Raw genomic sequence first — 15091 nt, 5'->3', positions numbered from 1 at the left:
TAGAGCATTGTTATATATCAGTAGTATTATTCATTCAATATTTGGTTTGACTTTGTGCATCATATTCGATACTTACGGTTTTGTATAAGTATTCTTCATTTTCTAAATGTCTACAGTTTTATTTTGGTTTGAAAATCTACTATTCATTTTGGTTTTTTTGTGGTCCCTGGTAACTCAAGATTTGGTTGTGGTTTGTATTTTTTAAGTTAATGTTCCATTTTATTGCTATATTGCTTAGGTGTAAGACAGTTTTTTGTGCTTAATAATTCTCATTTACTTAGCATAAGTGGGGAGTTCTGGCAATGTACACATAGCTTGTTATGATACACTATATCATACTTAATCATTCTCATTTGGGTTTGACTTGTTTTGTCTGTCTCTTGGGTGGTGGTTGGCATGATATTGAATGCTTCAGTTTGCATGATTTGCATCGCTTGGTTGAACATTTCTTAGTCTGTTTAGTGTTTGTTGTCCTCTGTTGTGGTGTTGGAAGTGTCCCGAGTAAGGGGGTAGTACAATTCTCACAAATTAGTTACCCTTTAATTTCCGTACCCAACATTACTATGCCAGTTAGTATATTTGTTCATTTTATTGCTTATAAATTGAGTAATGAATTTGCTTCAAGGAGAGATTATAGAGTTATCTACCAGACAAATGAGGATTTATGGGATACAACAATATCAATCCATCGGTAGATAGATGCCCTTTGATAGTCATAGCCGTTGTTTCATTCAGACTTTTTAGGACTATGTCACGTCCAACTGCATTTTATATGAGAAAGGGTACTGCCTCATCATTGGCTACTTACAGACCCAGGGGTTGTATTCCAGTAATAGATTTACAATAGACAGGAAAAGATGATATCTCACTGGCAGATTTAAGGATGATATCCCATCTGCAGATGCACTAGGAATTTTGAGGGTGAAGAGCTAAAACCCTCTGGAAAGTTTATAACATACGAAAGGAAGAATATTGAACCAATGACAGATTTACCATATACTTGGGGATGAAATCCCACCCCTGGATTTGCTACAAATCTGAAGGAGAAGAGATTACATTCCTGTGGTCAGTATACCACAAAAGCAGGTAGAAAGATATAACTGTAAATACAGCAGAGAAAACAAAATGGTGGCAAGAAGAACTGAATGAGAAAATAAGAGCATTTCTCTATAATTATTATCTGAAATATAACAGCAACTTAATTGTGCTTGCACTTGCGCAGGTTACTAGTCCGGCCAGTGGAGACACTCACCGATGTACTACCATGGTTTACAATCTCTTGTAGGTGGATATGCACTGGTCTCTTGCAAGCAATCCCAATGGTCTAGGGAATTCTCTCTTTGCAGGGGGAAATCATCCTAGTTTTGTGAATGTTAAAGGCCCAATGGTTTATCACCTCTGAATACCCCTTACAGATTTTGGAAAATATTCCAAACTGGGTGAAGATATGTCTTTTAGTTTTAGGTTCTCATGAATTGACATGAATGTTAGTATGCTTTTATTCCTAGCAGGTTGGTCAGGAGCATCCAGGTTGGCTGTCCACTGACATATCAATAATAAAAAAATGAGTAATATTATTTGTCTTATTGTGTAAGGATAAGTTAATGATAATGTGACGTTGGTCTTTGATTATGCCATGGAGGGAAAAGGTTCTTCTCAGTTGCCCAAGCTTTTTGGTTTATAACTTTATACCCAGGAAGATGCTGTTGACAGCCTCAGTGTCCAGAATAATTATTCTGTTCCTCTCAGAAACATTGTTCATTAGTTGCATATTGTATACAGGCCTAACACATGCTTTGGAACTTTCAATAAAAAAATATCATAGTTTTTCACTTCGAACGCCAACTTTTAATTTGCTGTCCTATCCTGAAAGCAACATGTAAATTCACTGGCACTAATCTCTGCCTTCATTTTTCCAGCTTCTTCCTGGATTATTTGTGAAACTCTTGAAAGGTTTTCCATTGTTTCTGTGAAGGGAATTTCTAACTTAAGCTTGCTCTTTCAGTACATGGGGTGAAAATTTTTTATTTGTGCTAGATATCATTACAATTATGATTATTTAGGGTTCTCATTGATCTTCCTGGCTCACTTTGACCTTGTGTTTTTATTAGGATAATCAACTGCGAACTGTTCAAGAGGGCAATAAATATAGTGAAAAATTGTCCGAGCATAAGAAGAATGAGAAAGAAGCTGTGAAACAAGGGAAACGACCCTTCTACCTTAAAAAATGTTTGTCTAATAGACTTAACCTTATTTATTTTTAGAGGTTGCTTTTCATAAAGTCAATGTGATTGGTCTGACCAAGGTATCTATATTTCAGCTGAGGTGCGGAAGCAGCAACTCATAGAAAAGTACAAGTCTCTTAAGGTTTGTAACTTCTTATCAATATGGTCAAGAATGACATCTGTATCATAATTATTTTAATTGCTGACTTGTTTGCGACAGAAGGGTTCTCTTTATTGAATAAGTTTTACTATCTGCAGGCTAGTGGCAAACTTGAAGCTTTTCTTGCCAAGAGAAGACAGAAAAATGCAGCTAAAGACCATCGTTATGTGCCATATCGAAGGCCAGACACTGTGCATTAGTTTCATTTTTATAACCTTTTTGCGGTTTATCTTGGATTTGGATGAGCATGGTGGTAATCTCCTATACAAAAGTTTTGTTCTCTTTATGAGTTTATTTCAGAATTTTGTTGAATACAATATAGGATTTCTAATGTTTTATGTGCTACAGAAACAATGTATTGTTTCTCATATATTCAATTTAGTGTTCCTTTATCGGTCCACAAAGTAAGCTTTAAACGCAGCTTGTGTGTATTGAGATAGATGGATGAAAATGCACGTGATTCGTTGCATTCATCTATACTGATTGACATTTAGTACATCCTCGCGTTGGCTGTCAATTGCTTGAGAGATAACTTTTGGGATTTTGTTCTATATATTCTTGTTATCTAAAAACATTGTAGAAGGTTTTCTTTATGGCATCTTTATGTTTTTTTCCTTCACAACTCGAGAACACGATGCACTTTGTATTTTTAAGGTCAATAATTTCAATGAGGAAGACATCTTCATAAGAAAATGTAGAGGTCCAGTGCAAAATATAAGGAAGGATAAAAAACCTTTATGGCTAGAAAAAAGTGGCATTCTGGTTTTCTGGGAATTGCAATGTTCTCCTGTGCAGTGATGTTTATATTAATACTAAGTTGAAAAATAAATAAGATATACTATGTTTAGTCTTGTGGACGTTAAAATTGTCTTCTTCTTCTACTGAAGAATGGAGTAATATGATAAGTTATGAAACGATTACCAAAGTAGAATGGAGTAATATGATAAGTCATGAAATGATTACCAATAAAAGTGGATGCAAAAGATCATAATTGTCAAATACGAGAGCCTATAGTACACAATGAAATGATAATTCGGTTGGTTTTTTGTATTTGACGATTATTTCAATAGAAGTAAATTGATTATGGGCTTGTCCAAGAACTGAAGAGGCATTCAATGATTTTAGTGAAACTGAAATTATGAGTAATAATGCAAAGAAGCACCCAGATATTATGGAGAAATAGCTAGAGACTAGCAACTTTTGAATGGTTTAGAATGTAAACCTGTTAAGTGAACAAGTGGCGACAATGAGTCATAATGTTGTTAGCGTTTTAATTTGTACTTTCGGTACAATATAAAACGAAGAGTTGTGTAACGTACATATCCTTTCTTTAAATTTGTAAAGGAGGTTCCCTTTTGAAGATTGAAAGAATAAGGTTTCTTGGACAGAATTACAAGAAAGATTTCCCTTTAGCATGCAAAATAGACAAACTGGAAGTAAACTTAGTTAGGGCACGAGATTAATCAGCAATAACGCAGAAAAGAGTTTTTTTTTCACTTGAACTGGATATAGGACAGTACACACAAATCCTTAAATTGAATAAGACTATTGCATACAATGTATAATTATCTTAGTGAACACATCAATACAGTGTTTGCAGTATTTCACAAAATTATTCAATATGCAATGCATAATAAATCACAAAACAGCTCTTGGACAATAATCTCAGCAGCAAGTAGGCATAACTTTACTTTTGGAATTCTATTGTAAATTATATTTCTTTATAATTTTTTAAATGAGGGTTTGTGTTTGATTTGTTCAAGATACATAAAATAATTGTTTTAAAAATTAAAGATAGTTTGCTTGCACACAAGTCAAATTTAAAATACAATATGTTTTGATTTATAAGCTTAATGCATATATCACAAAAAATTCAAATGGATTTTATGAGGATTATTACACTAAAAAAGAGGGAAATGGCTATGGAGGGACCTAAAAGGGGACATATTCCGATGTAACTTTTCCCCCTTGTATAAGTAGTGTTTTAGGTCCCTGCATAGTCGTTTCCAAAAATAGACCTAAAAGATCACCCCAAAATCGGTGATATGCAATACTTATCCCAAAATAGAATAAATAATAACATAGATCTAGTTTAAAATCATGGTAGTAAAAATAATTGATTTGGATGACACCCCTAGATGATCTTGGAGCAACAACACCCATAGCCTACAATCTTTTCAATCCATCAATGAAGTTTTGTGCTTGTGATTTGTTAGGCAATGACATTGAATCCAATTGGCTAATTTGAATGTCTAAGGTAAGATTGTTTTGTGTAATCAATGGGTCAAACTCAATCGCTTCTTCTTGAAAGTTCCTCATAGGCATAGCCAATTTGTCTATCTTCATCTTGTTGAGCTCTATCAAGTATAGCCATCCTAACTTGTAAAGCTCACCCTACACTTTGTCATGTTCAACTTGACTACATTCTAATCAACACAATTCGAAGAGGGATGCTATCAAAGAGGTTCTTTGTTACTTCATTTCTCCCAAACTTCACTTTAGGCCATTGAATATGGTGATGAATTTGTCGTGAATCATAATTAGAAACTTGCAATAATACAACTAAGATAATGTTTGTTCCTGGAAAACTTGCTATCACTTGTGTTAATTTTGTAGGGTCAAGAATAATGACGAGTTTTAATTTTTCTATGAAATCTTCATAGAATGGATGCTTCATCTTTGAAATCTCCTCGTATAAGCCTTGACTTTGGCCTTTGTGGGCTGATTATGCTTAACCATTTTTCTACACTCTTTCCATGTACTAGTTAATTTAGTTGCCTTTGTTGATTTGTATATTGCAAAAGGTGAGATATTAAGTCTATAAATGTTAGTGTGACTTCAAGAAGGTGAGCTACAAGCCATTTGAGCTGCTCGTTTTTAGTTCTTAAGGCAACCTGGCCTTTTGCATCCTTGAGTTTTTTAGTAGCAACATCCAAAATATTCATGTCTTTTTGGCATGTTCCTTGGCCTAAACCAATCTCAACTAACTAGAAATCAGTTAGCTCAATATGACATGCTACTTTTTCCCCTAGGATGGATAGTTATTTCTAGGATAGGGTGACCATTTGTATTCTTCTTAACCCTAGTTAACCTTTGGCATCTTAGGCTCTTGCTTTGAAAGAGTTGAAGCAAGCTCAACAAAATCAACTTGATTTGAGCTAACAAGTTCCATCTTTATATTCACAATGGATTTTACCCATCTTGACACTCCTTTCTCATTATCATGCTTTCTAGGGAGACTAGAAGGAATAATGATAATAGGATTGAAAAAATTAGGTTGTGGAAGATCCTGTAGACATGATGGAGAAGGAATGGTAAGAGATAGGAGGTAATTTCGATTTGGATGTTGAGGCAATGTCTAGAAGTATGAGTGAAGGGGAATGATTGAACAATTCCTAGGAGGATAAACTTGAGGAGAGGTGGAAAGCAAAATAGATGATATAATGTTTGGTTCTATACCTAGTTAATGCTAAAGATATATTGTACTCTTAATAGCAGCAAACTTTTAGCTTTTGGTTCCTTTTGAACTATTCAAAGCACTAGTAGCTTGAAGAACTCAAATCTCTTCTTCCACTAGATCTCTACTACTAATTTGAGCTATCATGTCTAAAGAAGAGGGAAAAACTTTCTTTCGAAGATGCCTTGATGAGTCTATTGAATTTCGCCCTTTCTATGATCTTTTTCTGTATAAAAAATATTTTACTTCTACTATTGGTTTGGTGGAAGTACTTCTTGAGGTTCCAATTTACCATGGTTAAGTGTTGTTCCAAGTTTGTTGCTATGAAGTGAACACAAAACACTTTGAATTTGATTTTGAAATATATTTATATGCTTCTTAAGTGATGAAATCAATTGTTTTTTATAATCATTAGATTACAAGTTCTCTTTCTAACCTTATGCTCATTTATGTAGTTTGTCCAAATGTCTTTATTTAGGATGCCTCTAGATCACAGGCATGTTTTTCACAAAATGACCTCTTGATTTTCTCGTTACAAAGGAAAATTGAAAACACCCTTGATAGAATTAGAATTGAGTTTATAAAGAACTTGCTTATTTAATGTGTCTATCTCCTTATTCATTGGGATGCAATGATTGGGATTGGTGATCATGAACTCTTGATGTTGCAAAGGAACCGAGAAAGAGGATATCTCAATCAAAATGTTGTCCCACAAGATTTTTGCTCCTTTATTGCCATTGCTAATGTGTTCACTAATTTTATTGAAAATAGGGTTAAACAATATAAAAAGGTATGTTGAACAATAGTGCATCCAAAGTCATAAATAATGACAAGTCACATGGAAATGAAAATCAACCATGAAGGAAAAATACAAACAATAACACAATGTTTTTGTGGAGAAACCCTCACAATAAAAAACAAAACATTCAAAGAGACTCAATCTTTATTACTTTTGAAAATAGTTACATAATTATGTTGGCCTATCCTTCTAAAGTTTGGCAGCATAATAGTACTCATATAACTTGTAAAATAACTATTACATCCTCTAACCCTAATGACCAAATTATTGGATAAGAAGGAAACACAAACCATCTCATGGTTTTAAAAGGGACGATGACCAAAATAATCAAGGCATAAATCCCAATGCCTCTTTGGTCTTGGTCTTCCTAACTATTTTTAGCATATTCCTTACATCTCATTTATCATAAAACAAGAATAATTGATCATTTGCTCTAATTTGTCTTCATTCAACCGATTCAAAGATGCTCCTTGACAAGTATCCACATACGTCATTATGCTGGCTAGGATTCTAATGTGACCACTACCTTACATGCTCTTATTTATCATAAGAATATTTCATTAGTAACTCATGTCATGATGAGTGAAGATGCTCTTACACACTTTCTAAGATGTTGACACATGGCCAAACATACCAACCTCAATGTGAGATATGTACTTTCTCATATGAGGACAAAACCATTAAAGACATTAAAAGTACCATCTCAATACGAAACATCAACTTTCCCATGGGAGGATAAAAATATACTAAAGTCAAAATAATAACTACAAAAAAGTTATTAAATATGAACATTATGAATGCAAGGTTGAGACACCTTTTCCGAATGAATTCATGCACATTCATGTGTCTCAAGTCAATGCCTTTGACCGAAGAGTATTTAGAGACAAGCTTCGAAGAAGTTTCCAAGGGTTAATATAATATTGTCGTCTTTTGTTTTGAAAATTTTCTTTTTATAGACCCTATGTTTGTACTTTATATGATCAACACATTGTTTTAAGGTTAAAACAACACTCTATTATAACTTACAAAATATGAGTTTTTAATGAAACAAATATATCCCTACAATATCTTGTGCTCAATGCTTTGTGATATGTTGACTATCACTTTTGTCACACAAAAGACAAGTCGAAGAGTACAAAAGTGGAAATGGAACATATGTTAGTACATTTTTTAAATAGTGAAATACCACTCTTAATAGTGAAACTTTTGTTGTTCAAGAAAAGTAAAAACTAAAATTTTGAAGAAATGATAGATGTTTGTGCAAATGAAAACTATTTTTATTTTAAAAGATGAATATATTGTTTTTGATTATGGATAAACTAGGTTTTGAAGGGGTCCTAAATCCCTTTACAACAAAAGACATCCAACACAACTGGAATATATGAAAAAAATAGTAAAACAAGATAGGCTACTATGAAAGAACAACCAAGTTGTCACACACTAAAAGCAACCAACAACACACATACAATTGTGATCCCTCTTCTAACAAAATAGACAAGGATGAGCAACTACACCACCCTTGGACCATTTCTAATGCTTTGAGAACCCAAAACATGGATGTGGGTGGCTCAAGTATATTTAGGATGACCCCTTTTCCTTGTTTAGATAATTTTGCAAAAAAATCCTCTAAAGAATAAAATCAAGGAGAGAGGGGAGGGATATCCCTTGTTTCCCACAAAAGGGATGAAATGGGAGCTATTTGCTTGATTGAAACATTCAATAAAACATGATCCATAGATTCAATCCTTGTCATTGAAGGGTCCAAAGGTGGATCAATTAAAACAGAGCTCATAAAAGACAACCCATCAAGAGCCTCAAAAGTCATTGCAACCTTTGAAGCCAAGTCTTCCAGTGCATCATCCTTGGAATTAGTAAAATCACTACCTTCAAATTCTCATATTAGACATTTTTCACTAGGCGACCTTGCCTTTTTTATCCTGAGAGCCAAGGCAATCCAAAGATAGGCGTTCAAAAGTAAAGCATCGCTGGCAATGAAAGGGGAGACCCTCATAGTATGAAAGTGTTTGAGTCCATGGTCTATCCTCAACAAGCATGACAATATGTGTAGGTAGATCCTTGGAGGTGTTAATTTCCACTAGAATGTGGGCACAATTAATATGACCGTAGTTTAATATTTTGTCATCTTTCTACAAAATGACCAAGATAATTCCTAATAGATTCAAAACAAGACACTTCCCAAAATTGAAGAGGAATATTCAAAAGTCTAACCCAAATAGGAAAGTACTTAGGGGTTCCATAAGAGGTTTGAAGGAAGGAAATGAAGGTTTTAAAGAGAGGGAGTGCTTTCCCCACATCTAAACCCTACCTTCTATCATCCTTGTTCTATCATTCCCTGATTGGAAGTACACCACAAAAGAACCCTAAGATGAGGATAAAGTGCAATCTTACCTCGAGTTAGAGGCCTACAAGATGAATGTATCGTTTCTGAAATTGATTTTTTTGTAATCATAACATCATATGTTGGTTTATGATTTCAAACCCTAATATGCTTTCATTGTAGTAAGGTTTACAAGTTGAGCAAAACCATAAAAGCCTTCAAAACTAGAGAATAAAAAGAGTACATGTCAGTGTAGATTGAAAGAAAGAGAAGTTCAATGTTGTAATTTAGAAATCTTGCTTCAATTGGCTCCTAAATGCTCTTCATATCATACTTCTCTTCATAATATGAGTGGATGAGAAGAGCCAATTTATAAATTTTGAGGTGTGCACCTTTCTATTTTTGAACCCATTGTCACTCTTCTCTCTATTAGGGAATCTCTTTTATCTTCTAAACTTATGCAGTCATTATTTTAAGTTATTTTTAACCTAAAACCCTTCTTGGATGTGTCTAGGGGTGTTGGAGTCACTTTCCTTTTTTTATAAAGTTGATAGCTTGATAATTGGATGTCTAAGGATGATCTAGAGACACGGGATGCAATTTTCTCCCACATTTTCATTGACAACTTAACATGCAGAACTCCCTGGGCATGCCTAGAAAACTTAAGATGTTTTTCCTTCTATTTTTCAAGTGACACTTTGACATGGTGGTCTAATAAGTCCCACTTGAAGGCACAAGAGCACTTTTTGGTTTTCTTGTTGTCATTTTGATCTCTCATAATTTTTGGAACCATATTTCACTTACTTAAATTCACTTTTGTCATGTTTTCGCATTATCATTTGGATACTTAAGTATATAGTTGAGCACCAATGAAGTGTAGTCTTACTTCTAATTTACAGTTGATATTTGGTAGTAAAGTAATCCTAATACCCTAGCTACTTAAGGATCAAAAAGTTAATTTTCCTTCTATTTATTTTTTAATATTTCTCTTTAAGTTATAAAGTGATTTTTGTGTCACCTAGTAGATCTAATTTTCCATCAACATTTACAAGTACAAGAACCTTATTACTCAAGTGGTTTTTGACTCAAAACATGATATTTAACCTCTTGAGTGTATATCTATACACTTCGATGTCACTTTGAGTTATTTTAACCTCCTCCCATGACATTCTTTTACTTTGGCATGATTCAAATCACTTTTATACCTTTTATCAACATAAAATTTGTCTTAAAAGACCCTTTCCTTTATCATTATGAGTCTTGGAAACCATGACAACTATTTGTTTGCATTGACACTTTAAAAACATATTCAAATTTGTCATACTAACCTTGAGTGACTTGCTCAAAATTCTCCTTCCATAGAGCCTACAAGATTTTATCTTAAATTGATGGTACCAATATTTTGACAATTATAAGGAATGAGGACTTATATTTGAATTAAGAATGACAAACAACTAAATTATAGCTCACAACTTGAAAAATACAAAAATTCCATGTGAAAAAATAGGCCTTGTTTAGGGAAAATGACATATACTTGGGGTGTAAGAGGACTTTAATAATATTTAGGTTATTAGATGACTTGCTCCTTATTAGTTGGGTACAAAATTAATCATTTTTTTAATTACATAAAAGAAAGATAGTTAAATTCAAGGGAAGATGAAGCACAATGCCACATTATGAGATGGAAAACACATTACTACATAAAAACACTTCATAAATGGGGAAACACAACAGAACATGGCTACATGTATAAGGAAGAAATCCCTTCAAAACTTGAGGAATGAAGTGTTTCAAGTATTTCCCACTATAGAGAAATGGTAGATGTATACTATTAAGATGTGATAGGTAGGTCTCCACAAAACCAATTGATATTAAATGGCCTAAGACACAAAGGATCAATTTTTTATTGCATTCATTTTGACTCATGCTGATCATCCCAAAAACATAACAAGATCATCGATACTAAAGACTCTCTAAAATGCCTTTATATTACTTTTTTAATCCTTTCCTAATGTTTTATAATCTTATCTACAACCTTTATACTATCCCCTTTGACTTTTGTGAGATACATGAATTTCTTCTAAATCAAATCCTTTAACTCACTATTCTCCAATACCAATCCCAATTATAAAGTAGCAAGCTCGAGGATGATAGACAACACTACTTTGATACTGTACATAATTATAGAAGTCATATTACAATTACCCTCTTAGGATTGACTGCATTTTCCCTCTAGCCATCATAGATTTCTTATACCAAGCATTTTGACCTCTTTTGACCAATTTTTGAATGATATAAACAATATTATTGTCATAAGAATTGACTTGTAAATTTCCTTGTGGATATTTATTAGAAGACTGAGATAAGTTTATCCCATAATTGTGGCAAAACTCTCTTCTATGAATAAAAAAAATGCATTATTGGTCACTCCGTTGCATGCTAGTTTAAAGTATGATAAAATATTCCCTTTCGAGAAATAAAAAACCACCTTGCATGCCACTTTAAAGTATGATAAAATATTCCCTTTTAAGAAATCACAAACTACCTTTGGAGTTGTTTACTTTGTTTGAATCATGTCAACCTACTTTGTGAAATAGTTTGTGGTAGTGAGAATATAAACATATCGGTTATTGGAATTTGGTTTGAGGGGTCCAACAAAATCCAATTTACATTATTGAAAGGGTATTCTAGAATGATTGACTTAATAAGAATAACCACCAAATTAAGCTTATAAAAAAATTAATGACAAGCTTGAGATCTTTGCACGCACCCATGTACATCACAAGACACAATATGCAAATAGTACTTTTCTTTTAGGTTTTGAAATTTGATGCCCTTGAAGATAAAGCTTATCATGAAATCCTTTCTAGATCTTGGGTTGTTGTTTTTTACTTATACATCTCAAGAAAGTGTAATCAATACCTCCCTTACAGAGCATGAATTTAAAGAAATTGAACTTGAGTGCTTTTAATCTAGAGTCCTCTTTTGTTGCTTATTCATATGACTTAGATAATATTCATATGCCAAATAATAGGTTATGTTCGCACACCATTCATTTAAAGAGATAACAAACAATACCAATGGTTGTTAATCTTCTCTTGTATCCATAACTTTTCCTTTTCTTCTATCATCATCTTCTACCATGAATTGACACAACCCTCTTTTGTATATCAATTTGGTTGGCTTGATTTTGTTAAATCATAATATTTATTAAAGGTAGATAAATTGATAAGTATGTGTAAAATAAATATTTTTTATTGATAAATGTTTTAATATAAGATAGAAAAATTTGTAATATAAAAATGCTTTTAAAATATTACAAACAATAATTAATTAATATAAAATAAATCTTTTTTTATATTTATAAATTTATTAATTAATATTAATGTTGTTTGTGAAAGGTATGGTAACTTTTTTGAAATGAAATCATCTACTTTATTCTCCTATATTTATGGATTTTCATTATAAATAAAAATATTAAGGGATAATTTAAAATTATGAATATTAATATATTCATTTTGTAATAGAGGTTTATCTTAATCTGTTTGGAAGGAGGAAGGGACTCTCTTAAGTTTTATAAAATTTAATATTTTTTATTTTTTAACGTGAATGGTGACATTGGTACAACATATCCTCTAGTACCAAATGGATCTCGGGTGAGAGGAAAACTAGACCTTGTCACCATTTTCTATTCTTAATTAAAATAATTTAATAATTTTTTCTTAAATATTTATTTAAAACGCTATTCTTAAAACACAATTTAGACATATAAGCAACACTCTAAAGTCAAAACACACTCTATAGTCAAAACAACTTTTATTTTAACTCATAGAGTGACCTTTTAATCTTTTAAAGGGTGAAATTTTAATATTAATTAAAATTTTAGTTTTCATTTATAGGGTATTTGTTTAACTCTAAAGTCTTATAAACAAACGAAACAACTTTTTAATTATTCTATTGAGACATGTCAAATAAATATTTAATAAATATTATAATATTTTAAAAAATGGGACGCAGGTGTCAATGGCTCTCAAAGCCGAATGTAGAGGAATGAAGATTAGTGGGCAAAAAATTCCAGCGTTATCATAGAAAGAAGGAAAATGGCTTTCCTCATTTCCCCCAGTCAAGAGCTTTTAATCATCAAAGTTTGAAAAATAGTATATTTAGGGGATCCAGAGACTATCCGTTGGCTCGAGAAAGTAGAAATCTGCAATTACCCTTTGGAGGAAAGGGTCCTTGTTCCTTTCCAAATAATATTTTTATTTCTCCATAATGGCATTTATGGAAACCGATTAATCCTCCTCTGCCAAAGAAGGCATGGACTACCGAGCATTGTAAAACTTTCAAATCCAGAAATGAGATTTTGAAATTTTCTACAGATAATTGGAAAACAGCTAGCCCAAAACTAGGGATACTCTCATTCCGTATTCCTCTGGGACAGGAGATTAGGAATTTTTAATCTACATCCTTCTCCCCTTCATTTCCTAATAATATTCCTCTGATCCAGAAGACAGAGACTCGCCAAAACTTTTAAGTCGGAAGCATAAAGACCTTGGATAGTAGTCAGTTTCAAAAGGGAGTCTAGTATGACAATCCTCATAGGAATAATGAAAGAAAAAAGAAATAGATGTATAAACATCAAGATATCACCAAAAAAATCATAAATGATGGAAACACCAAAAGGTTTTATTCTCTGGAGAAAGGGAAAGCTAAAGTGGGCCAGGATGGAGTGGTGACAAGTTTGCCCTCTGGAGAGGTCACAAGTTCTTCAACAAACATTCAGGTAGAAAGAGAAGTCATGGATAAAGAAGTGGATTTAAGGATGGATGATAAAAGGATGTGCAAATGAGGTGAATATCACCCGAGAGTCAACTCTCTCTCTTCATATAGTAGAATTCCGTCAAAGAGTTATAATATGTAAGTTTTGGCGCTATAATATGTAAGTTTTGGCATTTATTTATAGAAAGAAATTTTATTTCAGTGGGTTTTAGAAAATTGGGTTGGTGTCTCCGAAGTATTTCTGATTGACAATGGTAATGTTTTTTAATTTCTATATTTGATTCCAAGGAAAGCAGAGACACTATTTTTAAGACAAAATCTTGGTTTTATAAAAGTTTTGGATTGCATATGCAAATGTGGCAACCTAATTTCGATCCTAAATCTGTCAATATAAAATTTATCCCTTTTTGGATACATCTTCAAAGTCTCCCATTAGAATATAGAGAAGTGGAAATATTAGAGATACTTGGCAATCTTGTGGGTATTTTCTTAAAGGTAGATTCAACCTTTTTTGAAAATCCTAACTTACCGGTAAGAATTTCTTTGCTCATGGATACTTCAAAGAAATTCTTCTCCTCCATAAAGATTACCTCAAAAAATGGTAGTTGGGTTCAAAAGGTGTTTTTGGAAGAACCTTCTCTGGTCTGCGAGAACTATCATTTATCAAACCATTTAACCACCTCTTGCCCAAATTTTGGGAGCAATGGTAGTTTGGAAACTCCATTTTCTAGTGATGAGGAAAGTTGTTTTTCCTCTCAGTTCTTTCTTAGTGGAAAGATCTTCATCAACAATTTATTCCCGTGAATCTCTCTTTCTAGTTCTCAAAAAGATATTCATAAATCTACTAATGGAAGTTTAGATATAAGTGGGAGTAAGGGCCCTCTGAAGGAAATAGAAGGTTTTTTTCATGAATGGATTGTGGAAATGTAAGAAAAGATTATAGATGAAATTACAGATCAAGTGTTAAACAAAGACCAAGAGTTCAACTTTGATGAAAGTCAAAGAAGTGATAGTCAGAAATTGCCCTTTCAGCTAGAATTATCTGAATCATTTATGAGACCCTTTGTGAATATGCTTTTGGAGCAAAGGAAAAGTCAAAACTCTTTATTCTCATTACTTATAATAAAGAGTTGTGAGATTGAGTTTCCTATTTCTTTTCCCTTAACAACTTCTAAGGATTGGTTTGGAAAGGTAGTGAGGATGTTGAGATTTTTCAATAAGGAGTCAAGAATAAATCAGGATATGGAAATCGTACTCAAATACTTTTTATCCAAGACCAAGATTGTTGTGTATTTCAGAGTCTCAAAATGTCAACAAGAATGTGAAAACAATG

The 15091-nt window shown here is 32.7% G+C and overlaps 1 protein-coding gene across 6 annotated transcripts in view; it reads left to right on the top strand.

Annotated features, from left to right (window-relative positions):
• LOC131041777 (uncharacterized) overlaps nt 1-2978 on the top strand; it is a 57071-nt gene extending 54093 nt beyond the window's left edge. For all 6 annotated transcript variants that reach the window (XM_057974983.2, XM_057974980.2, XM_057974978.2 and 3 more), the window contains 3 exons: nt 2112-2229; nt 2321-2367; nt 2484-2978. In XM_057974983.2, coding sequence (XP_057830966.1) covers nt 2112-2229; nt 2321-2367; nt 2484-2585 — 267 coding nt within the window. In that variant the 3' untranslated portion in view covers nt 2586-2978. The remainder of the gene's footprint in view (nt 1-2111; nt 2230-2320; nt 2368-2483) is intronic.
• The last annotated feature ends 12113 nt before the right edge of the window (nt 2979-15091 follow it).

This window comes from Cryptomeria japonica, chromosome 10 (genome assembly GCF_030272615.1).
Source record: "Cryptomeria japonica chromosome 10, Sugi_1.0, whole genome shotgun sequence".
NCBI lineage: Eukaryota > Viridiplantae > Streptophyta > Pinopsida > Cupressales > Cupressaceae > Cryptomeria > Cryptomeria japonica.
This window is presented reverse-complemented; position numbering and strand designations above follow the sequence as displayed.